The 24,737-nt window shown below is 43.8% G+C and overlaps 1 protein-coding gene across 1 annotated transcript; it reads right to left on the reverse strand.

The window, feature by feature from the left end:
* Positions 1–9,007: 9,007 nt before the first annotated feature.
* LOC311320262 (ligand-dependent corepressor-like) lies at positions 9,008–24,304 on the reverse strand (the record flags this gene model as incomplete). Its single annotated transcript, XM_084451994.1, has 7 exons — positions 9,008–10,070; positions 11,677–11,773; positions 12,033–12,356; positions 12,905–13,037; positions 13,741–13,820; positions 15,422–15,487; positions 24,208–24,304. 7 exons carry the CDS (start codon positions 24,302–24,304, stop codon positions 9,008–9,010), a joined length of 1,860 nt encoding a protein of 619 aa, XP_084308120.1.
* Positions 24,305–24,737: the final 433 nt, after the last annotated feature.

Raw genomic sequence — 24,737 nt, forward strand, 5'->3', positions numbered from 1 at the left:
GATAGAGTCAGGGACAGGGGCAGGAAGAGTTTCGGAGACTAGGGCAGGAAGAGTTTCGGGGACTAGGGCAGGAGGAATGTTAGAGACTGGGACAGGCTGAGAGTCAGGTCTGCTCTGACCTAGATCAGTGAGGGCTTTTGACTTGGATGTGGTCTGACTCGCTTTGACAGAGGTCCTTCTGGGACGTTTTGGTGCAGGCCTACTGATACTGGCAGCTGGAGAATCTGCAACCAATGGAATCTCAGGCTTGGTCTCAGTAGGTTTGACAGAGGATTTGTCTTGTACCTTTGTGGATCGTTTCGATGAGGGACATTTGGTGCTCTCAACAGGAGAGATGGGGACAGGAGATGTTTCAGGACCTCTCTGATTACCTTTAGAGAGGCGCTTAACAGGCTCTGGGGTGCTTTTTTCAGACCTTCTACGCAAACATCTGTCAGAGGCTTTAATAGGCCTACCATTTACATATCCTACTATTATCTTCTCTGATTCACTGATTATAACTGGCTTGGGCAGTACCTGTCCCTTTAGTCTCCTACGCCATGGGGGTAGCTCTTTCAGGAGAGCCTCTAGAGACTTGTGAGGAGAGAAGTGAACTAAGGGATCTATCTTCTGCTGTTCGGGCACAGGGGGCACATCAACAGGAACAGGGTCTGGTTCCGCCCCGTCCATCTCCTGCACACCCTTCATTTCCTGCTCTGTTTTAGCTTCGCTGGCAGTCTTTTCTTCTCCAGAGTTCTCAGCGGGTTCCTGGGTCTCTGCTGGCTGAGGCAAAACCTCTGCAGCCTGTTCCATCACTTGCTCCTCCTCCTCCTTCTCTGTTGCCTCCTCCTCCTTTGCCTCTCCCTCCTCCTTCTCCATTGCATTCTCCTCAGTTTCCTTTGCCTCCTCCTTCTCCTCTTTGTCATCTTTGCTCTCCACGAGAGGGTGTGATGGGTCAGCCTGCTGCTGGGATTCAGTGTCTTTGTTCGGAACCACTTCTACCACACCCTGGGATTCGGTCTTAACCTGGACGTCCTCTACCACACATTGTGGCACAGCTTCCTCCGTAGACCTGCTCTCTACAGGCTTCACTCCTGATTCAGTCTCCACCACCTGCTGTACACTTTCACTCAAAACCTCCACATTGCCCTCATCCTGAACTGCTAGTTCAACCTCGGTCTGAGAAATACTCTTCTCTGATGCTACATTCTCCCTGGGCTGCTCCGAATCGATTGCTGCACTCTGTGGGCTCTCCGCCAAGGGGCTTCGAGGAGGGGGTAGAAGAGTCTGCTCTCTAGTGTGCTCTTTACACTGACTCTGATCTGTCTGACTGGTCTCAACTATCAGGTCTGCCTCGCTAGTTGCTGCTGCCACTACATCCGCTGTTCCAGGGATGTCCCTCTCCGCTGGCTGCTTTGTTGGGGTTATCTGGCTAATGGTGTCCCTACAGCTTTCAGGGAAGTGCATATCTACCGGAGGCACACCGTCAGGCTTGGCCAGCGCTTTGGGGGTAACGGTGAGATTTGGCATCGGTGCAATGGGACAGTTGACCAGGTCATTGTTGCGTCCAGGTTTGCTGGCCAGAGTTCTGACAGTTTTCAGCTCCCACATCTCCTCCACATACATGTGGCCTCTGGTGCTCTTCCTGGCGTTGCGCCGCGGGACCATACGGTGCTGCTGTCCTCTCAGACTTTCTGTGATTGGCTTGTCGATGTAGACAAGGTCACAATGGCCTAGGTCAGGGTCAGCGATGAACACAGATGAGGAGTCTCTCGGTCGGTAGTAGGATGACCCCCTGATTGTCTTCCTGGCGGTTCTAGATGACATGGGGTAGTTGGTGCTGGGGGTCCTCTCAGCCATGCAGGGTTTAGGTAATGTGACTTTGGCATGTCCCATAGTGCCCCTCTGTCTGGCCTGTTGCGAGTGACCAGAATGATGGTGTCTTTTCAACAGCGAGCTGAGTCTAGCACTGTGGCTCTCTGCTCTGTTGGAGGAGTCTGAGTTTACCTGTCCTTCCCTCAGAGTGCCAGAGGGAGGCGCTATAGGGGTGGTGAGCACACAGGACAACTTCTTCCCATCGGCAAGGCTGCCAGACTTCATTATTTTCATCTTCAGAGGGATGTGGTCGCTAGGGCGTTTACTCTGGCCCTCCAATGTTGGGGTTGCCAGAACCTTGGTACCCTCTAAGCCAGTTTTCCGGAGGTCCAAAGGCGGCCCAGCATTCCCAGATGAGTGTAGTGAGACAGCAGTCTCTGTGGTTGCAAAAGTGCTAACGCTGACACTAGCCTTCTCCTGGACCTGCCACGGGCCTATGGGGGTGGATGTTAGCAGAGGTCTGGGATCTGGGTATGTCCTTGCTGGGGTGTCTAGGCTGTCTATGATAGATCCCTGGTCCATTGAGGATGGAGGCTTAGAGGCTTGCGAATCGCTGGTAGAAGCTTTGATAGCCTTGACCTCAGTCTGGAGGAAACCCAGGGCATCTACAATCTGCCTCTGATGGTGTGGGCAAAGTTTGGCCATGAACTGCTCCAGGGTGGAGGTGGACTGAAGGTCCTTTGCCTTTGCTTGACGCAACTCTGCAGACTCACTGAAAGACAAACACAACAGAAATCTGTCAAATTGCCGGACAGAAAAATTTGGCATAACAAGAAGATTAATGACATCCTTGGCTTACTTTCCGCTTCCATAAATCCTAAACCAAACATATTGATTTTCAATGTCAGCGTTTTTGGCAGTGCCATATTTCCTTTCTGAGGTTGTACTTCTATCCATGAATAGGACCAACTTTGATTAATGACAAAAAAAGAGCAGTCTTTGAAATCATTTCAAGCCTATGGATTGAGTCCCAATCACCACTCATATTTCTACCATTAGACCATGGGGTCCCATTTGGAAAGAAAAGGGAAAGTCTGCACTTCATCATCTAACTTCAAGTAAATAATGGTCTTTGAAAAAATGTGCCATTTAATCAAATTCAGCTATGCAAACTTAATATAAATGTAAATGTAATCCAGGCCAGAATAAATAACAAGAGTCACCATTTCTTTTCACAATAGATTTATTAGAAGAATAAGTGACTTTGAAAAGTGATTCTATCATCCAGTGAATCTGACCAATTACATTGTTACAGCTGATCTTTTTCAAAATGGCGCTTGTTCCTTACAGAATACATCAAGTAATTTTTACACATGCACAAACACAATTAATCAATGGTGCCTCACGTTCAATGCAACATACATTAAATTAAGATCATATTAATCACTTTAGTTGAAAGATTACATATATTTGGGGGCAAGTATCTTTTTGTCAAGTTTGTCAAATCAAAATTGCATTAAATGGAAGGAAAACATACTAGTGCAATCAAATAAACATGATAGTGGTCATTAAGTACTCAACTATAAAGGACATTGTCTACAACCAAGTTTGAATAATATAGTAAAAAAAACAAATTCATAAATAAATTACAGTACAAAAGAATGAGTCATACTAGTCTTGCCAAACTGTAAAATTACAAGAATTGAAATAAAATTTTGTTGAGGTTTTGGTGTGTGTCTGCTGACTTAGTATTTTAAATAAATCTACGTACAGGGAACTTTTGTTTATTTTGTGTTTTTGGCTTTGCTAATGACACCGCTGAGGTATTCCAGATATGGAACTGGATCATTGGGGTATGCTTACATAGCTAAAACGTGTGTGTGTGTGTGTGTGTGTGTGTGTGCGCGTGTGTGTGTGTTTGTGTGGGCGCATGCGCACGCACGATTGAGAGAGCAACAGAGCAAAAGAACAAGGAAATGTTACGGAATAGAAAATGTGAGAATCTGCTTTGATCAAGGATTTACATTGTATACTCAAGCACTGCTCAAAGAGTTGGTTTAAATGTACAGTAGGCTACACTAATTAAGCGTTAGTTAATTATCAACAGTATGTGATAAATCTATGGTCTTCGAGGCACTGTGAGCTGGAGAGATAATCACAGATAGATGCAGCTTAAAACCCCAAATTTGCATCTTTCCTGCACTGAATTTACATTTGACATTCATTGTGTTTTAAAAGACAAAGAAATAAACACTGCAAAGTTACCATTAAATATATTTTGGCGCACAATACGCAAATCAAAAAGAGGACTTGTGAAGCCCAAAAAAATGCTTGTAAATCCAGAGAGATACACCAGAACTAAAACTAAGAAACTACTTCAGCAAAATAAGAAAAAGGATAAAAAAAACAAATTTGCTTTAACTAGAATCTGACCCGTTTTGTTGCGGTTTTGTAACTTGACATCCCTGGTAGACTAGCAGTTAGAGCCAAGAGATAGTACCTGAAGAAATGAGTGGCGTTAGTTAAGTCCCTGAGGGTTTTTTACCGCTCTCCATTTCACTTTTAACATTGTGATTGAGATCTGACCACAATAATCTGAATATGTACAGGATAATGACACGTAAAAGTGTTTTCAGGGCAGACGAGCAGGAACAGAGTAGGGAACACCGTGGACAACAGGAGGGACAGAGTTCACAGACACAGACATACAAAGATACAAAGGAGCAACCAGCCAAGGTTGTAGTGGGATTTAAAAAATTACATATAGCATATTTTCAACTGATCTAACATAGCCTACTTTAATTAGAATTTTCGGTATTTGTCCAATGGGCCAACACCATCTTTTCTTTTTCCTATCACTACATCCCTGGCACTGATGCATTCTACCATTTACCTAATTATACATGGGGGAGTAAAAATTGGTTTTTCAAATATTTAGGAACCCATATTATCCATTACTTATATACATGGGAGCCATAGTAGGGACTATGCCTGGATATGACTGAGAATTTATCTCAGTTTGTCTATGTGACATAAATATACATTGCATACACTCCAGTGTTTTCCATAAGTCCTTCAGTTAAAAGGCTTAACAAATTGCAGCTTGACATATCAATTTGCCTTAACACAAACATGTGTTGCCTTCGTTCCACACTGGCAATCATGCAAAATACACCAAAATCTCATTCCTTTGTACATCTCATAAATATGAAAAAGAAAAATAGTTAAGCTTCAAGATGTTATTAGTGTTTTTTTCATTAAGCATGGAACTTCAAACTTCTCTGAGCAGTCGTCTCTTCCTGGTACCTTTTTTAAGCTCCTAGCATTCTGTCCATATCCCTAACAGTCTCTCCAGTACACCAAGCAAGAATGCAGCCTATATATCAGCATACAGTCAATATTCAGTCTTTTCTGTAGACTGCCTCACCTGGAATAAACATCTCAAAATACAGGAGTAAAAACAACTTTTAGTAAAGCAACACTTTACTCAGTATAACTTTACTGGTCAAACTAATTAAAGTATCTCAAATGCTATTCTCCTGTGATTCTACAATGTTGAGTAAGCAATATAATTATTTGTATATGTGTGTCTTAATATATATTAGCATCTGTAGACTTTGTATAGTTTTTGTGTAGAATTGGTGTTTAAGCTATTTACATTCAGGGCTAGTTAAGTGACAGAAATGTTCTGTCCTCAAAGATAGATCTAATCACAAATGCAGGGGATGTGAAAACTGTTGAAATGTTTAACACAAGTTCAATAAAGGTACTGGGAAAGAAATATAACATTTTACTAAATTGTAAGAACCGTGAGAAGCTATTGAAACAAAACACAAACTCATCAGAAACGGTTTTCACATACACTTACTGCACAACAACCAAAGATCTGAAACACGATTAAACATTAACACCTCATCTTTAAAAATTCAAGTGTCAAGCACAGTGCATGAAACTTTCACAGAACCATAAGATATTCACATACCGTAGCTTAAATCCAGTGTCTAAATGTCAATACCCTTGCTTGCAGTTTCAACTGAAGATGATAATATTGGCTCTGTGAACAGAAAACCTGCCACATCATATGGTCCTCTTAGATGGTATAAGCCTACATCTACAGCAGCAAGAGAACAGATCACAAACCATAGTGTGTGGCATGGATCATTGCATCAAACTGTAGTCGGAGAAAAAAAAAGCTTTCGGTCATCTCTCGACTTGCTATGGAGTACATGCAGAGTGGCTACATACAGTAGAACATAGGCCCTAGATTACTTCATACAACTTCATTTTCTAGAGATGAGGTAGTAAACCATCAGATTTGCTACTGTAGTATGTTGTTTCAAGGGCGATAAAGTGTCTGGTTCGGAAAAGAACTTTGCATGAGATCACTGTACGGCAAAAAAACAACCAAGTAGTCTAGAGAATCTGGTGAACAAGACGACAAAAGCCATGGGATATTTGGTCACCTTTCAATAAAACCTATGCTCTCCGTTTAATTACACGGCATTGGCGTCACTGTGTTTCGATTAATCATAACATTAGTCTATTTTTCAATGAGAAGGTAATTACCTATGCATTATGATGCATGATTGTCATGGTAACACAGAAAAAACCCTGCGACTGAAATGGTTCACTGCAAGTGCTTCACTGATGGTTGCGTTTTCTTTTTCATTCTTTCTGGACTCACTCAGCCAAAAAGCCACCCTCTCAATTTGCCTTAGGATAAACAAAATGAGTAGATATACAGTATTTCATAATGCTGACAATCCTATCCCTCAATGACATGTCTTCAGATACTTGAAGATCATGGTCTGTTAATTCACTGAATATTGCACATCTAAAAGACTGAGATTCACATCAAGATCAACCCACTGCTACTTCAAAAATGGCAAAAATCTCCTGACCAAGAGAACTGGTTCCACTGGTCTGAACATGGGCTTACAAGAACCGGTCTGATTCCTGTATGAGCCACGTTAATACGGAACATGTTTTAACTATAAAGTCGCTTTGGATAAAAGTGCTAAAATAAACCCAACAATTCCACTAAACAAAGATGAAAGGTAAATGAGTTCAAAACCTGAATTAAGTTTCTGAATTTCAGAGATGATGCTTCTTTCCAATTGTAGTGTTACCAATACAAGTTAACCACGTGAGTCCCTTAACATGCTGAGACCAATATGCACACGTAAGTCCCTTAACATGTACTGCTTGCATCATCTGCGACACATTCTCACTAGAAATCCAAATGATGCAATAAATTGTCTCCACTAATATCCAAGATGCTGCCACAGATTGAAGTCAGGATTCAGCCCTCAGATATAAGAACTTGTATGGGTGAACACAATGGGTGAACACAAGAAATGAGCTGAGACATGAAACATCCCTGTTTACCATTAGAGTACTGAGAGAACTGGAGCAATAATCCTTTAAAAACAACCAAGAGTTGTATAGAAACCTGATATATGGATAACAGACACGTCCTGATCCCACATTCTGGAATGTCCTGAGGTATAACTGTTGATCGTGTATGAGTAGCACATGAACACAGAGTAAGTGTTATACTGTATGCCATGTGGCGATAAAGACCTGGTAATCATTTTACTGCACTGAAATACTATAGCTGCTTTTTAAACCATATGAGATTAACAAAAATCTAACTAAAATCACCATTTTAAAATGATTACATTGTTAAATCTTGGAATAATATTTAAATCAAGTTTAAAAAGGCAATCATTTTTGTACTAACATTTTCCTGTCCCATGCCTTAACAACAAGATAGCCCAGAGGTAACTATGACTGACTCCACCCCTGAGCAGTGTGTTTGTTTGTGCCAACGTCAGAGCCGCACAGATCTGAAATAGTCTCTGAAATGTTTAAAAGGCTTAAACTGGCACTAGAATGCTACTGACTAGTTAAGGTAGGTTGTGAAAAGACCTGATACAGTAGGGTGTGCATATTTGTCAGCCAATATAAGACCCCTTGAAACATTAAGAGAATGAAACAATTCCACTCTTTATCAGATGACTCCGAATGGGATACCAGAGGCACGGACCTGGAGGTTATGAGGTATGTCTGTGTGTACAGATATTTAATATTATATTAAGTTTTAGAAATAGACACGGATTGGTTAACTGACAAATACTGCAGCCCAATTTCATCCTGAGTTGTGTAGGCTACGAGTGAACAAGCATAGGGATTCAAACTACGCAGCAGAACGGTACGTATGGGAGTGTGGTATTATCTGGCGAGCTTTTGGAGAGTTAGCTCAGAGGTTTAGTTATATGACGCATCGCGAGATGAAATTTCGAACAGGAGAAACTGCTATTCCAACAGAGAAAGAAAAGATGAAATTCCAGACAGGAGAGAGGGTGCTATTCAAACAGACAAACAAACACAAATATATAAAATGAACATGAAAACATTAAGGATTGACAGGATAGAAGGTGCAAACCTCCCTCCACAGTTACATTTCCTTGTTGCAGTTTGGTCACCTTCAGTCCTGCAGGTGTGCATTTGCAAAACAGTGACAGCAAAGATGGTTTTAGTCAGATCAGATCACAAAATAAACATTATGTAGTACAAGATACCTTCCCCCTTTTAGAACATCTATGATGCTGGGGAGAATACCTTCTTAGTCAGCTGATTATTCATATATGCTCAAAAGCATGAACCAAGCCAAGAGGCTCAGTAGCAGTGTTCTACTGGTGCAGGACAGTAAGGGGCGCCATTGCCAAAATAAATGCATCTTGCTTGTTCCTATTTGGATGGCACATTCTGTACATCAACATATTTATATTCAACTACATGCCAATTGGTAAAGTACAGATCTTTTTTCAAGTTCAATTTAAAGTTCACTAAACCAGGTAATATTTCTTATGGAGTGTATTCAAGCCCTGGCCCGGGCAAATTGAGGAGCGCTGACAATTAAGCATTCCAGACAGCCTTCCAGAACAGCTACTTATAGTAGAGCGGACATAGATTAACGACCTGGGATTAGTAGGTCAATTTAGTGATCAATTAACAGGTAGATTTAAGTGCTTTCTTGAACAAATCAGCATCGTACACAAACTAATGGGTGTCGTACAGGCAGCTCTGCTACTGCCACTGTCTGGCAAATGCAACTTGTTCACCCAATCTGGTTAAAAACATGTCACGTTATCATCATCATCATCATCATCATAAGTACTGCATTGTTTCGTCACGTTGGGTTGTTACTTCACTCGTCTGGCGAGGGGCCCATGTCCAGCAGCTCTCCCCTGTTCTCCGTGGACACAGGCTCCCTCTCCTCAGACGCGTAGTGCTGCGAGTCCTGGAGCCCCTCCTGGCTCTCAGGGGCCTCGGGGCCCTCTGGCTCCGCCATGCTCATCAGCTTCAGTTTCTTCTTGGGCGGGTGTTTGAGGGTGCCCAGCCGCTCCTTGACCTTGTACTCCAGGGTGCTGTGCGGGATCCCGTACACCGTCTGGGCCTTGGACACGCTCATCTTCCCCCCCATCACCACCCCGATGGCCTCCTCCAGCAGCTCCGTGTTGTACTGGCGGTAGCGCCCTCTCTTCTTCCTTGGTTGTTTTGATCCCAGGTCGGCCTCGGGGTCTGAGGTGGGATAGGACCCTCCGCTGGAGGGGTGGCGGTCTGCGTCCACGGCCCAGTACTCCCTCTCCCCCCCCGGGTTGTCCAGACCCCCGCAGCTCCCCCTGCGGCTGTGCTTGGGTAGGATAGAGCGGAGCCTCTTTCCGAGGCTGTTGTCACAGTGCAGGTAGCTGGAGACCTCGGAAGGGAAGGGGCCCCACGACAGGTCCACCCCCATCGAGAGGCCTCGCACCTGGGGGATCTTGAGGTCTACTGGTGGGGAGTGGGAGAGAGAGAGACCCTGGTCTCTAACGGCCTCCTGGAGGATTCCCTTGCCACAGGAAGGGGACTTGGTGAAGAGCCCGGCGGCCTCCAACAGGCCGGGCAGGTCTTTGATGTGGTCGCCGGCCCCTCCGTTGGCCCTGAGTTTGAGGAGGGCGCCGAACTGAGTCTTAGAGCCCCAGAATGGGGACCCGTTTCTGGAGAGCAGGGGCAAGACGTCGGGTAGTCTGGAGCTGTGGTCATGGTCGAGGTTGGGAGGAGAGTCCCGGTCGCAGTCCTGGGTCAGACTGACCTCCTGTTTGATGCGCAGCGAATGAGCGAGGGACGGGGCGGGCTTAAGAGGGGCGGAGTGGCCGATATTCTCCCTCCTCCTCCCATCCTGCGGGCTCCTCATAGGCAGCCCGGCCTGTCCGTCAGCTCTCAAGGATCGCCTGATTGGATGGAAGGAAATTGGGTGTAAGCAGAGCTTGCACAGCGCTTTTGTCTTTCTGTTTCTAAGGGAGGATGGGTTGGGGAGGGGAGAATGTTGGCCACTCCTTTATTAGATGACCTTGCTTGGGTAACATCACTTTATCTGTTCGATTTAAATCTCTCTGTGTTCGTGTGTGCTGCTTTTAAGAACAAAAAAGGCTCCCGTTTGGTCATTTGTTTATTTTTGGCTTTGGGGTTTTCATTTCTTTACAAAGTAAAGTTGTGCGTCAACATAACAATAAAGAAACAATAAAGAAATAATATCCAGGGCAAAAAAAGGAAATGAAATAAAATAAAGAAATATAGGAAAGAGTGATAAATATATTCCAGTGGGCCTAAGAAGCAAGGCCAGAAGAGGAGGGAGGGAATGGTTGTCATTGCAGTAAAGCAGTCTAGCTAAGCAGGGCACAATGACTAATCCTAAACAGTAGCCCTTGGTTGGCCCTTGGCAAGTGACGTTACCACTGAACAAGCACAGCAATAAAAGAGTAAGCCAGCAGACATGGGATGGTTGATGTTTTAGGACAAATAATCGCCATATCCACAAATCCACAAACATGAATACTTAGACTACAGGAAAACACATTTCCCATTAAATGTAGGCTAATCGTTACCAAAAAAAACAATCTCACAAGACATTTCATCCACAGTGTGTGAGAAAATAGGTCAATATCAAGTGTCATTAACTGAAAAGCCAGTAATTAAACTTAATAGGCAAAGTTATGATTAGTGACCAGGTGGAGGAAGAGGCGGAGCAATCATCGGCAGACACAAGAGGCAAAGAATGAAACGTGTTTGTATGAAGATCTGGTAGATGTAAGTCAATATCGTTAGGGACTGTTGTCCGCTCTAAGCATTTCTAAATATGCCCTCTTCCCCTTACAGGATTTCTTTTCATCTAGGCCTTCTCATGTTTGAAATTTGATATCGAAGATCAGAGAGGCCTGGATACCAGGAGACGGCATCTATGGATCTAATATACAGTGCAAGATTAAAATTTCAAGGAGCTTCGCTCGACTGAAGAACTTGAATTCCTTCTGATCTTTAGATCACCAGTTCGCGCTCTCCTCATTAAGAGGGTGTGCAGCCTGAAGCAGCCAATTGTTGCTTAATTAATCCAAATTAAATTTGAGTCACTTGCATGTTCCATTTGGAATGCACTTACATCTACACAGCGCATAATGATATTAAGATACACAAGGCTATCATGTTCACACAAATCTATAATTAAAATATAAAATCAAATGTTTAGGGTTGAGAATTAAGTTGTACGAGATGTGTGCTGGTTCTACTTAGCTCAATGGACAGACTGTATAAAGATGACAAAGTTTCTATATCAGACACCCCGCACCAGAACCTTGAATGTTACCTTCATGTAGCAGCTCTTTCAGGAGTCACCGAAGCACCTTCTGACTGACAGAACACGAACACACACACACACACACACACACACACACACACACACACACACACACACACACACACACACACACACACACACACACACACACACACACACACACACACACACACACACACACACACACACACACGGGTTACTCTTACCCTCTGATGGTGGATGTGGTCTGGGAGAGGTGAGGACTGCGGACAGGTGTGACACTTCGGCTGCAGCCCTTTTTGAGCGACAGGTCCAGGACCCCGTCTGGGTAGAAAATTTAACAGGGTCAGAGGTCAATATGTAATCCTGGCGGGGAAAACAGCCAATCAGTGGTGGGGAAATAAGATGATCATGTATCGTGTATAATATAATTCAGTAAGTTACAGCTGTTTTATAGAGTGCACTGTATCAAGCTGTTGGAGGGAGAAAAGCACGTGCATCGCCACCAGAAATGTCCTCCTGTTTCTGTTGATCCTGCTCAATAACTCGCGTGATGCTAGCCTGCCAACTGGTCCCCAGTCACCTTGTTCAGTGGGCTGGGCCGGGGGCTTCTTGACGGTGAGGTCCAGCGGGGAGTCCTGGTCGGCCATGAGGAGCTTGCTGAGGACGGGGTTCTGCTTGTGTGCAGAGGCAGCTGCAGTGGCTCCGGGGCTGGCAGCAGGGGGCACCCCTGAGATGGAGGGCGGGCGCGGCAGGCTTTGGTCTGAGGGTGGAGGCCGGGGGGTTGGGGGGCGGTCCTGTGACGGACTGTTCTTTGAGGTATATTCGGCGGCGAACTGGCGGATCATTCGCTGCATGATCTCCCGGGCAACTACTGGAATGTGCGGGTCTGAGAAGCTCGGGGCGTCTGAGGAGGGAAGAGAGGAAGACTTAGGCCGGATTCATAGTCGACGCCAACTACATAAGCGCAAGCAACGCAAGCTTCGCAAGGCCACGCAAGATCTCGTTGCGTCCTTGCGTGTCATGCCGAAATTTGTCACTTGAGGCAAGCAATAGTGCAATTCCTTGCGTTTCCACAAAACAAAACACAGAACGCAAGCTCTCGAGTCATGTTGGAGCTTGCGTTCACAACGTAGCTTGCGTTGTTTACGTCGACTATGAATCAGGCCTTAACCTCATGTCTCAACACCTGCAGCACAATGCTCTCATCACAACGTTAGTCCTGTATTCCATTGACACTACAGTCTAAGATGTGTGTTTACTAGGGATGGATCGGTACACGACTGCGGACCGTAGTGTTTCTACCCCCTCTAAAACACAACTGATAGAAATATCACTATCGCAGAGAACGGTACAATACCACACAGGTCCTCGCGTTGTCGTCGTTATCTGTCCTCGCGTTGTCGTCATTATCTGACCCGTCACCCGTCGTCAGTCTCCAGTTTGCCTACTCACCTTTTTTGTTGAGGACGGCATTGAGGAACTCCTCTGCTTGCTTCTCAAGTCTGTGGATTTTGGTCTGGTAGTTCACCAGAAGAGGTTTGGGTCCGCTGTCAAGCTCCGGGTTGCTGAGCCCAACCAAGTGCTCCTGTGGCATCACGAGAAGAAAGAAAATCGGGCCATTAAGCTTCTCTGTACAGGGACCAGGAAATCAACAGAGACAAACAAGGTAATAGCTGGAGAGATATGGTCAACTCTAGCTGTTTCTAATCTATTCCCATGTGTGATCTAACTGATTAAAAACTACGTAGGGCGTAGGTTGACCGTTGCAATATTGTTGCATCACAAAATTTCATAGCAGCAAACATTTCTGGCAAACACAAAAAATATGACAGTGATTATAAATGCCAAAACTGCAGATCTGACACAGGGCAAGCTAATGTTTGAGTTGAATGGATTAGCAGAGAGCAGATGGGGAGAAGAGTATAAGGCAGTTGTCTCCCTCTTATCTTTTTCTTGTGTGAGGAAAGGCTTTCATGGCACTGCTTCTCAATAGGCCAAGCCAGTTGCTGGGTGATGTCAAAGCAAAATGCTCTTTGGTTGGCTTCCATTTGAGATGTTTTAGAAGCTGAACGAGCTTTTGTTGCTTTCCCCATGTACAAGAAATAGCTATTCATAACACTGCAGCTAGTGCGAATGATTCCGTTTAACTGTACCATTTCTACAAAAACAAGTTGCTAATCTAAAGGAGATGTTGCTGCTTTTGTGTTGAGTCATATTCAGACTTAGAGGGGATGAAGTAGAGGGACACGTAAAGATGGGGAGAAGAACATAAAAGAAAGAGAGGCTACCTTCACTTTGTCTCGTCTTAAGCAGCAGAACAGACAATTCTCATCAAATGACCAATCAGACACCCCTTCAGGTTCACAATCTGTAGATCCAAAAGAAACAGGACAATTCAGATGAGGAATGATAAAGTGATAAAAAAAAAAATACAAATGTGACAGAATGATAAAGGCTCCATCTTCTGAAATATCTGATTTACAGCACATCACTGATATCAGGGTAACATTGAGGCAAGAATAGACACAGACAATGCAATCATTTTTTTCTTGATCCAGCCAGGTGTGTGTAATCTATACTTATTGAGAATGCCTTATTGGACATTGACACTTGATGAGAATGGAGGAGACATGCTCATACAGCGAGTGTGATTTCCAATCATATCAAATGGCACGTAGACCTAAAGCGTCCATTTCCAGTTAGTTGGCTTCCAGTTAGGGCTAACTGCACTCAAGTGAGTGAGTAACAGTTCAATGGGTTTTGGACATGCATATGACGTAGACAGAAAAATACTCTGGTGCATGTAGATTCGTACAGACACATTTAACAGTTATTCACATCTCTCATTATGAAGACAAAGAACGTGGTGTTCATGCAAAATGCATAAATGTGGCGATATGATGCAAATATATGATGCAGAGAAAAACACTTCCTAATTATCACTGTGAAAAAAAACATTAAGCTATTAGAACCGCACAAAAATATCCTTTAAACTGAGTGGTGTCTGCTCTAGCTAATTTGTGCCTGGGCAGTTGCCATGGAAATCCATCTGCTCCCAAGTTAACCTTCGGCTAAGCACACACTTTAATTGAGTGGAACACAATACAGTAGACCTGCGCTAGTTTCACATGATTCTACAGATGAACTACGCATATGGCATCTCAGTCATATCTATGCCTTCATATTCGCAGCAAATAATAACCACACTTGTCTTATTCAAAATTGTTAGCCGAGTTTTAGGAATAAGAAAAACGTACGTTCTTCCTGCCCACAATAATACCATAATTCAATGTAAATATGCACTTAAATGAATGTCACACTGAATTGAATGCAGGAATTTAAATTTGCATTCCTCCACATCCTCCAGAAGAACTTGTTTTTCTTACAGCTGATTTACTGTAAAGACACTACCATAGGGACCTATGTGTTTTAAAGGCTCAATTCAGCAATACTCCCCCCGAATCCAAACATCATCTCTCCAATTCTTTGTTCTTGATGGTTCAAATTGTATTTTTACAAACAACAAACAAGTGGTATTGTGGTTCTTTAGTTGTTTCCAGCTCTCTAGCAGAGGTCATCAAAACCCAAAATAATGCCTTCCATTGTCTTAGCATTGCGTATTGTCAAAAGGTCTGAAAGGACTGTACAGATTTTTAAACTGGCTTGACGCCAGCCAAAACAGCCAACTTCATATGAGCACAAAGCCTCCTCACAGCCATGACCAGAGGGACTGCAGAGGGACTTGTAGAGGCGTGAATGCAGAGGGGTACCGCATGGTACAATGGTGCTGCTTTGTCATAGTCCCACTACCAAAATGCGTGCACTCATGGACACAATCAAATATGGGATTGTTACCCTGTGCAGGTTTGGAAACACATTATTACGATGCCCATCTTGCCTACACTGTGGTAGCGATGTGTGGCGTTTTGTTGTGGATGATGAATCCTCAGTCTAAAACATTTGACTCGCCTTTAAATAATGTTAGGTCTTCTACCAGCCCAGGCCCAAACAGCCCCTCCAGAATGCTCTCGAAACCTGCAAAGAGAAACAGAACATTTTGTGAATACAAAAGTCCACTAGTAATAGTCACTCAAATCCTTAAAAAAAGAAACTAAAAGCCGACTACACACAATATTTTGTTCCAATTCATTCCAGTGATAAAAAGATCCTACGCTTAATGTTAACTCACTTCCTCTCCTTGTATGTGGTAGAAAATGACTGACTGCTCATCAAAACTACCCAATTTATTGCCCAGAGGCCTCAATTTAATGTGCTCTGCTTAAAAAAAAATCAATTAGTGCATGTGGCTGGGATCAAGTACCATCCATCCACTCACACACAGCTCTGCTTCCGACTTTCAATTTCATCTTGGCAAACCCCCCTCAGCAAACCTGCTCTCCACTCCTGCTAAAACACACGTTAACGACGGCGCTCACCCCTGCTTTTTACTTTAATAGTATATACATGTATGCACTGGGTCTTGCAGTTGCCAGGCAACCGGAGCAACTACAGAGTTGGGAGAGCTAGCATGTTGTGGAGCTAAAATGAGACTGTCAGAAGAGAGATGGTTGGCTGATCAGTAGGGAGCGAGGATGTAGATACTGTCCCTTACTCCCAAAAGGCTACACAAACACATATTTGTTCAAGTTCTTTATAGGTCAGGTTAGGGCTGTGCGATATGGACAAAATCTTATATCACGATATGGGTCATTTCCTATCTCGATTACGATATATATCACAATAGGTGAAGGACCAGGGTTCTATATCGTGCTACTGGTCATTACGTTCATGGGAAACATCATGAGGCGACGCTGACTGAGCCGTGTGGCGTTCAGACCTTTGTCTCGGACTCTGGATGCTCAGTCCTCCCCACAGGACATCCTCCCAAACCTGCTTCACAAAACAGGAAGTAGGAAATGGTACCCAACTGTAGTCTACAGTCTCCGCCAGCTGATGCGAGGGGGAAAACAACCCTTTTCATGTTAACGCTCTTCTCTTGAAGTGAAAATGCTGTCGCCTGCTGCATAGATCAGTTTGACAAACAGGAATTGTGGTAAATGTTATGCTGCGTCATGTTTAAGGTTGTGTATTTTCAAAACAGTGCTGTAGAAATGGTTGATATAGTTCAGCAGCACAACCTATATCAAGTTACTTGGTCAACTAAAGAGAAAGAGTCGTTTTGACCATTTTAAAAACGGTCAAATAGCCTAGTCAAATGTTTGATGTGAAATATCTAGACCAGTGCCAATGTGTCATCTTCAGAATTTAACAATTTCTTGTTAGGTCTCCTCCAGTCACAGCAGCTGTGCTATATTAAATGGACTAGGCCTAGTCTACAACTCTACACAGACTACACAATAGGATACACAGTTGCCATAGCATATTGCCATTGGGTCAACACATATCCGCTCTTAAACAAAATGCAGTGGTGCGTTAAGGAGGGCAGAGGGAACAGCTGTTTACTGAACCAGATCCTAAATCAAAGAGCCTGTCCTACTAGGCATGTGAAGAAATATCTTAATATGATGTATTGCGATAGCCTACAAAAACATAAAATGTATCGCCGAACAGCTAAAATGGTTCGCAATTTGAAAACAGTCTACCTCCCAGTAACCTGACACGCCAGAAGGGCGTCGTTGGAAACTGTTAGGAAAAGGGCAGGCACTCTCAAAAATACTTGGCAGGTGATTGAATGAACGATCGGTGCTAGTGTATTACAGAGTGGGTTGAGCTGCCCCTATACTTGATCTAAGTACAACACATTCTAGTCATGTATTGCTCTCTAGTAATTATGATTTCTCATGTTACATTGATTGTATTGCCAATTAGTGTACTAATATGGCTAAGATTTAGGCTATTTTATTTACTCTCATAATCATGAGCATAATATTTACTAGCATAAACCAAAACTTATTGTAATGCTTACCAATTTAATAAAGCAGGTAATACTCACAGTTTCTAATGAAAAACAACACATGACGCCAGCTCATTAGTCCATGCAATCCATCCCCTTCCTCAGCCAACAGTGAATCAAATCAAATGCTGTCATCAGTTTAAATGCCCTTCCTCTCAGCTTCCCTCCCAATGGCAACCCCCCAACCTCCTCTCTCTTTAAGAGAACACAGAGAGAGAGAGAGAGAGAGAGAGAGAGAGAGAGAGAGAGAGAGAGAGAGAGAGAACGAAGTGGTAAAATATAGACTAGCCTATAGCAGGAGCGTTGGTTCGTCAGTTTCTGGGTTAGTGCACAGGACTTCAGCTGCAGCGCTCCAATCCCATTTCTGAAATATTTCAGAGGCAGGGAGAGAAAACTAGGTCATCCACTTTGGTTTGACAGATAGGCGCCATGACTTTAAACTACTCTTCAGGAATTCATTTTAGGGCATTTAAACATGAGGCATACTGTATTTTTAAAAGCGCTCCGCCAAAACTAGCCTGCTTCCTACATTTCTGGAACAAGAACACCACAGACAGAAACCAACCGAGCACAGTCCCGGTAGACTCGTCAAAAGGACTTCTTCAAAAACACGCTCGCTGAAGTCAGACGCCTAATTTCAGAAGGATGAGCGAGTGGACCGAGTACATGTGATGAGGATGAAATATTGATTAAGCCAACCCATGTAGCTGCCATCGCAGAGCCACAAAAACACACAGTACGCAACATTGAGCAGCACTGGGGAGAGAGGGTGTGGTTGAGACGGAGAGCCTACAAAAAAACTTCACGGATGAAAACCCAGCACATCTTATCCTCAAACACATGAGATAATATGCTACTAGGCTAAATATGTAACGCACAATGGCAGTTGGATTAGCCTAGAAGACGGTGCTAACTGCTCTTACTTTGACCACTTGGTACAGTAGCCTAAATCATTAGCCAATTAATTATGCAGTGGAATGAATTAGGCCAACATTCACATCCTACAGCATATAACTGGATATATGGTGCTTAAGATAGCCTGAAGATATGACATTAACTAAGCATGAGGTAAAGAGCTGTGGAACAAAGTGATAATGAGAGACATCGATGATCCAATAACCATAAAACCCCTAATGAGAAAGTCAGACTCAGAGAGAGGAATCAACTGAGGCAAGCCATAAAAGACAATATCTAGGCCTTTGTGTGTCATGAATCTTCTTTCATTGTCATTATTCAATAAAGGCCCTTATATACATTTTTCAATTGAAAACATGTGACAAGCTGGAAAACATGACCAAGGCTGGTGTATCTAATGTGTGCTAACACAATAGGCTTAATGTTTACAGCCCTGACTGAACCCATAGCCAAGAGATCCCATGAATACCCTGCAAAATACTAACTCACCTTATGCTTAGTTCTCCACCAACGAAGTCTCGCCAACTGATGGACCTCTGAAGAGCACCGCAACAACACAGCGCTTATCTGCATAACTAAACACGGATCTAAATTCCATGGCAACAGGGATTTAACGTCTTCAGTATAGCCAGACCAGGCACAGACCAGCACCTATGTGGAAGACTGACTGTGAGGAGGACTCTGGGATAGCACTGGGTTATTTTTCTAAATAATATCTTGTGCACTTATAATTACCATGTTCAACTGTAAATTGCACCCCCAATTCAGCAGCCTGTGTATGTAATAGCACACTCAATAAGTAAAAAACAAAACAAAAAAAACATTCTCTCTCTGTATGTGAGGAGACAACAGCAAAACCAGAAACATTGCTGCGTGCTAGGCTATACTGCCACAGCATCCATTACCCAGGTCAACGTATAGTTTGACAGTTAACATGTCGTATCCACATATCTAGGTTATAGCATAAAAGATATTGTTACAAGTACTGTAGCCTTTCTTAATGAGGCGAATCGTTGCTACAATGCAATAATTTACCCTGGCTGTCACCATTACCAGGGAATCGTGTTAAAAGGATGGGCTCAAGTGCTGCGAAACTATTTTAGCCTACTTAGACGCACATTGACACACTTGGCTGTAGCCTTCTTACACAAATTTAAGCCGACACCTATTTCAACCACACAGGGCCACACACACACACATCTTCAATTCAATCTTGAATTTAGCCTAACAGTTTTAGCCTATTCCCTAACTTTGAATCATATAGCCTACGCGTTTTAGGCCAGAAATCCCCCATCTGTCCACATCAGCCAAGTCCGTGTCTTTCCAAATGGCTGTGTGTGTGTGTGCGCGCACACTACGAGTAGCTGCCCAATCCCAATCTCCCTTAGCCTTTTCCTGACCTACATCTCCAGCCAATCAGTGATGAGGAGAGAGGAGAGATTTGGAGTGACACCCTCGCCCTTTCCAGTAGCACTTAAGAACAAAAATCTCCTTTTAGAGGGCTGAGCAACAGCAGCCCTCCGGCCAAGCTAGACTAGGCGTACCCTCCCCAAAACTAAACCCTAACCTACATAAGATTTAGGCTACATTGAACATGCAATGCCCTAAGATACACGGACGGTATTTACTTTGAATATTACGGTCTGCGCTTGCCATGTTTATTTTTAACCGTGTGTAGTACACATTAGATCATCGTTTCACTGCAGGCATATTCATCTTTTGGTGGAGTGGATTAGTAGAGCACCATAGCCCTGCCGTTGTGATAGGACAGCAAGCCTGTGATGAATGAACAATACTATCATCAGCTATCCACCAACCACATGCAGTGGCCTAAATGCTGCTTTTTCAGTTACAGCACGTTAACTGGAAGTTCACTTCCTGTAAAACGTAAACAGGAAACATTCTTGGATAAGGGTAACCATGGCCACCAGGCACCTGTCCAATCAGATGTACTGTAATACATTAAAGGATTCACCCAGTAATTCAAATAATGACATCATCTTTACCCAGGGCAAGACCAAACTCCCATGCAGCCAAATTCCCCCAGACAAAAGAATAAACACTCGCTGAAGAAAACATACATGTGGGTGTAGCAGATTCCCTGCTCGAGTGGAACTAACAGAGTTTGTCTGTTTGAAGGAGCACGGCTGAGGAAGGATGTGTGTGTGTGTGTGTGTGTGTGTGTGTGTGTGTGTGTGTGTGTGCACGTGCGTGCATGCATACATATGTGTGTGGGGGATGAGGAGATAAAATAAGTGTTCAAGAGAAGCTTTCTTGGTGAGTTCACATTCCCAATCTGACAGAAGTGATGCCACTGTAACAAAAACAACGGTGTACCTGTACTACTGTGTGTGTGAGAGAGAGAGAGAGAGAGAGAGAGAGAGAGAGAGAAAGAGAGATCATGCAAAATAAACAGCAATCCTACCACCTTTCATAAAGCCCTCATTCCTCCTCCCATGAGGAAAATGCTGCAACATTGGCCACAGCCATTATCTCTACAAATGTTAATAGTATGCAAACATTTCATCATAGGGCTGCAGTGCTCTTCCCCCCTTTGGCAGTCTCCTCCATCTCTCCCTGCTCTCTCTCCTCCTCTCCTCTCTCCCTCTCTTCTTCTCCGCACTCCTCCAACTGCCCACCCCCTCCCTCCCTCCCCCTCCCCTCCTCAACCGTCCTGGCTCTGAGGGTGGTGTGGTTCTGCCTGGCTGTGCTAGCCCCTCCCTCACTGGCACTTCCTCTCCCAGGCTGGGAGCTTCCGCCAGGGCTGGAGCTCATCTCTGCCGAACGCTGACGAATACCAAACATGTAGCTTCCATCTGCCGTGGGGCCGCTCGCTACACGAGTGCTGGTCTGCAGAGGACAGAACGCGACAATAAATGGCCTCTCTGCGCACTTTAAGAGAAGCGTTTTTTATCGTCATATGTTCACGTCGCCTCGCTGGTCATGTACATCCACGGCACGCCACACAAAGAGGGTCATTGACATGCCTGGGCAAGGCTCTACGCAGATGCTGGAGCAGGCTGTGACCAGGGGACAGCCAGGGAGAGAGATCTCGCGCTAAGTAGCCTAGACAGCGCTCGTGCGGACATCTAGAGCAGCGTTCCTCGTTTATCATGTTGTCTATTAGCCCGTATTGATGATGCGTTATTACTTTTGTTAATAAAAAAAAATTGCATTGCTGCATGTGTGCGTCTAAAAATAGGCCATCAGCGTCAACTCAGCCAATCACACTAAGAGCTGCATGAATCCATGACCTCAAATCGCTCCCTGTTTCTCTCCAGAATTTGAGTTAACATAAACATAATTAATCTGCTTGTTCTAAACTATATGGTATGCTATTAAGCAAATTTAGTCTATAATAATTACTACTAGGTAATAATTACCCACTTTCTGTATTTCAGGGAATTTGTGTGTGTGTGTGTGTGTGCGTGTGGGGCAGTCTGATCATGAAGTCAGGGATGTCCAGCCCCAATGTAACTCATTCAATGTTATTCATAATATATACTATTGAGATTACCATGCTGCATGTGTGCGATGTTATTAACCACACAATCACTACACACCGCCTGTTTGTTAATGTGTGTGTGTGTGTGTGTGTGTGTGTGCATAAGCAGTTTTGAGAAGGCCACTGGACCAAACCAAAAACAGACAAACTAGGCCATACACAACTGCAAGAGCCTACCTAATTCACCTAAGCCGGTCAAGGCTCTTTTCTGTCCTGGCCCCGCAGTGATGGAACGAACTGCCCACTGATGTCAGGACAGCAGAGTCGCTGCCCATCTTTCACCGCAGGCTCAAAACTCATCTCTTCAAGAAGTACTACCAGAATCCTTCCTCTTAGCACTTATTGTAGTACTTAGCTGTTCTTGCCCTTTTCCTTTAGTTTAGGCTCTTAGATGCTTGTTTAGAGAAGGAGATGCACTTATAGTAGTACTAAGGCTGTGCAATAAAATCAATACAGCAATACATTGCGATATTTCTTTCCACGATACTGTATTGATTTTCTGTGGCACAATATCGATACAGTAAAAAAAAAAAGAATATATTTTTTGTACTTTTTTGCACAAGGAAAATACAGAACAAGACAAGGGAATAGATTAAAATTAAAAATAAAATTAAGTATATAATTCAGTTATTGATACACTATTCATGTTTTAAATGGATTTAAAATGTCCTTACATTCCCTCCGCCCTCAGGATCACATCCAGGGAGCGGGGGGTAAAGTTGTATTTTAAAATTTTCAGTAAATTATGTAGAGTATCGCAATGTATGTATTGTATCGTACAGCAATGGTATCGTGATACATATCGTATCGTGAGATCCCTGCCAATACCCAGCCCTAAGTAGTACACTTAATTACAAATGTTGAATGCATTTATTATAAGTTGCTTTGGATACAAGCGTCTGCTAAATGAATAATGTCATATAAGCCAGTGTGGGCTTCCTCGTTTAGAGTGAGACCAAAGCATTCCCATATAGGCCTGGAGTCGCCGGCTCTTTAAATGTTATTCCAAAAGCTTCAGAATGTCAAATCTCCCCCAAAGAAACAAAAAGAGCCATGTTCCCACCCAGTCACAGTGAGAGCACACTTAGTTAGCATACGAGGTCTGACGGACACACAAACAATAGTGTCTGCTGTTCTCCACAGGACAATCGATCTCCTCTCTGTCATGACCCCCTCTCCTCTCAGAAAAATACACAACGATGAGGAGGACAAAATGTCCATTTCTGTTTCAGTAGGGCAGTCGCTGGTGGTGGCGTGCCTGTCCATCACCCCAAAACAATAAATAAAGCAACCAACAAAAGCCAGGCCTTGTTGTGACTTTTAACAGAATCTGCCTTTATGCAACAGGCTGTCATAGAGGGGCTGCTATGTAGGCTACTCTGCTCCACGGGCCTGACTGGGAGGGGGGCAAAAAGGACATTTGTGGGTCATGGTTGAAGAACCCGTTGACTGACAGACTGACTAGCTGGCTGACTGACTGAAAGATTGACTGACTGGATTGGCTGGCTGGGAGGCAGTGACCAATAAGGACCCTCTCTTCTCCTCTTGTCATTGAGCAGATAGCCAATACCTGGACTACATCAGGTTAGTAAACAATGTTAAGAGACAGATAAAGAGAGAAATTACATGAAGCTCCAATAATAATGATGCGGTTCACATTACTTGATAATAGGATGGAAGGCAAGATTTGTTACACACACACACACACACACACACACACACACACACACACACACACACACACAATAGTACTTCTATCAGATTATAGGGTCAATCCTTATCTCCATGCCATGGCAAAACAAATAGAAATGCCACTTCTCAAACCCACTTCATGCTCTCAAGCCTAGATGGAGAAAAATGGCCATCTACTCTCCTTAAAATGAGTGCATCAGAGAGGAAGTTTGTGGTATTTGTATTTTATCAACAAAGAGCAAATTCCTCCAAGAAATCCTTGGCTTGTGACCTAACTTCCTCATTGCAGCAATGCGCGCAACCGACAGATTGTTTGAGCAAAGCTTGTTGACCCCCAGAGCCACGCGCATCGCCCTCCCCCAACCAAAATACTGTAAAATCTCACGGGAGCGCGCAATTCGGCAATTCGCTGTTAGGCTTTAATCGTGTTATTCGTTGACACTTTCGGTAACAAATACAGTTCCTTTTTGCACGAATTAGCCTAAAATATAAACAAGCACACCAATTATGCAACTCAGAAATAGAAACCGACATTTTTCAATATTAACACACACACACAGCCATGTCAGTTCTAGGGAGGAAACAGTTGAGGACAAAAAAGTCGCTCCGTGTTGCCCCTCACGGACGGGGCCAGAATTTTAGAACAGCCCATCTTACCCACGTTTACCGCTGCAAGGACGCTTATAAAACCACCGGTCCGTTTCATCTTGCTTTAAAGAGCATCCTTACCTACGCAGTGAATGAGTTTGTGGCGCCACGAGTCAAGTTCCTGCCGAAAGCCGCGCCTCTCGATCGTGCATTGCTGCCTCTTGCATAAACTCGCCATTTTCTACCGATCTCTTCCGAGAGCGCGCACGTTAGGGGAGAGGGAAGCGCGCTGCCGTTTCAATGGGTTCGCGCCCCTCAGTGGGCGATAATGCTATCAGAAAGCCCACCGTTGAATGGTCAGTTAGACCCAGAGCTGTCAATAAAAAGCTATATCAGGCTGCGTTACGGTCAGCTGTCGGAATTTTGTCATCATAGTTAATTAGCAAAGAAAGAATGCAGCACACTTGTAAAATGTTTTTCAGCACTTGTTGGCCAGCCTCACCTGCAAGGTGCAAGTCAGTGTCATGAGAAAATTAGAAATAAACTGGGAAAGAATATATAAAGAAGAAAAAATCCGGGGACCTCTAGGGACTTGAATGAATGGACCAATGAAGAAAATACAGCCTTGTTTATTATTCTTATATTTTCCTAGGCTGCAGTTGCATTTGTTG

The sequence above is a fragment of the Borostomias antarcticus genome, assembly GCF_949987555.1.
Source record: "Borostomias antarcticus genome assembly, chromosome: 17".
Classification (NCBI taxonomy): Eukaryota; Metazoa; Chordata; class Actinopteri; order Stomiiformes; family Stomiidae; genus Borostomias; species Borostomias antarcticus.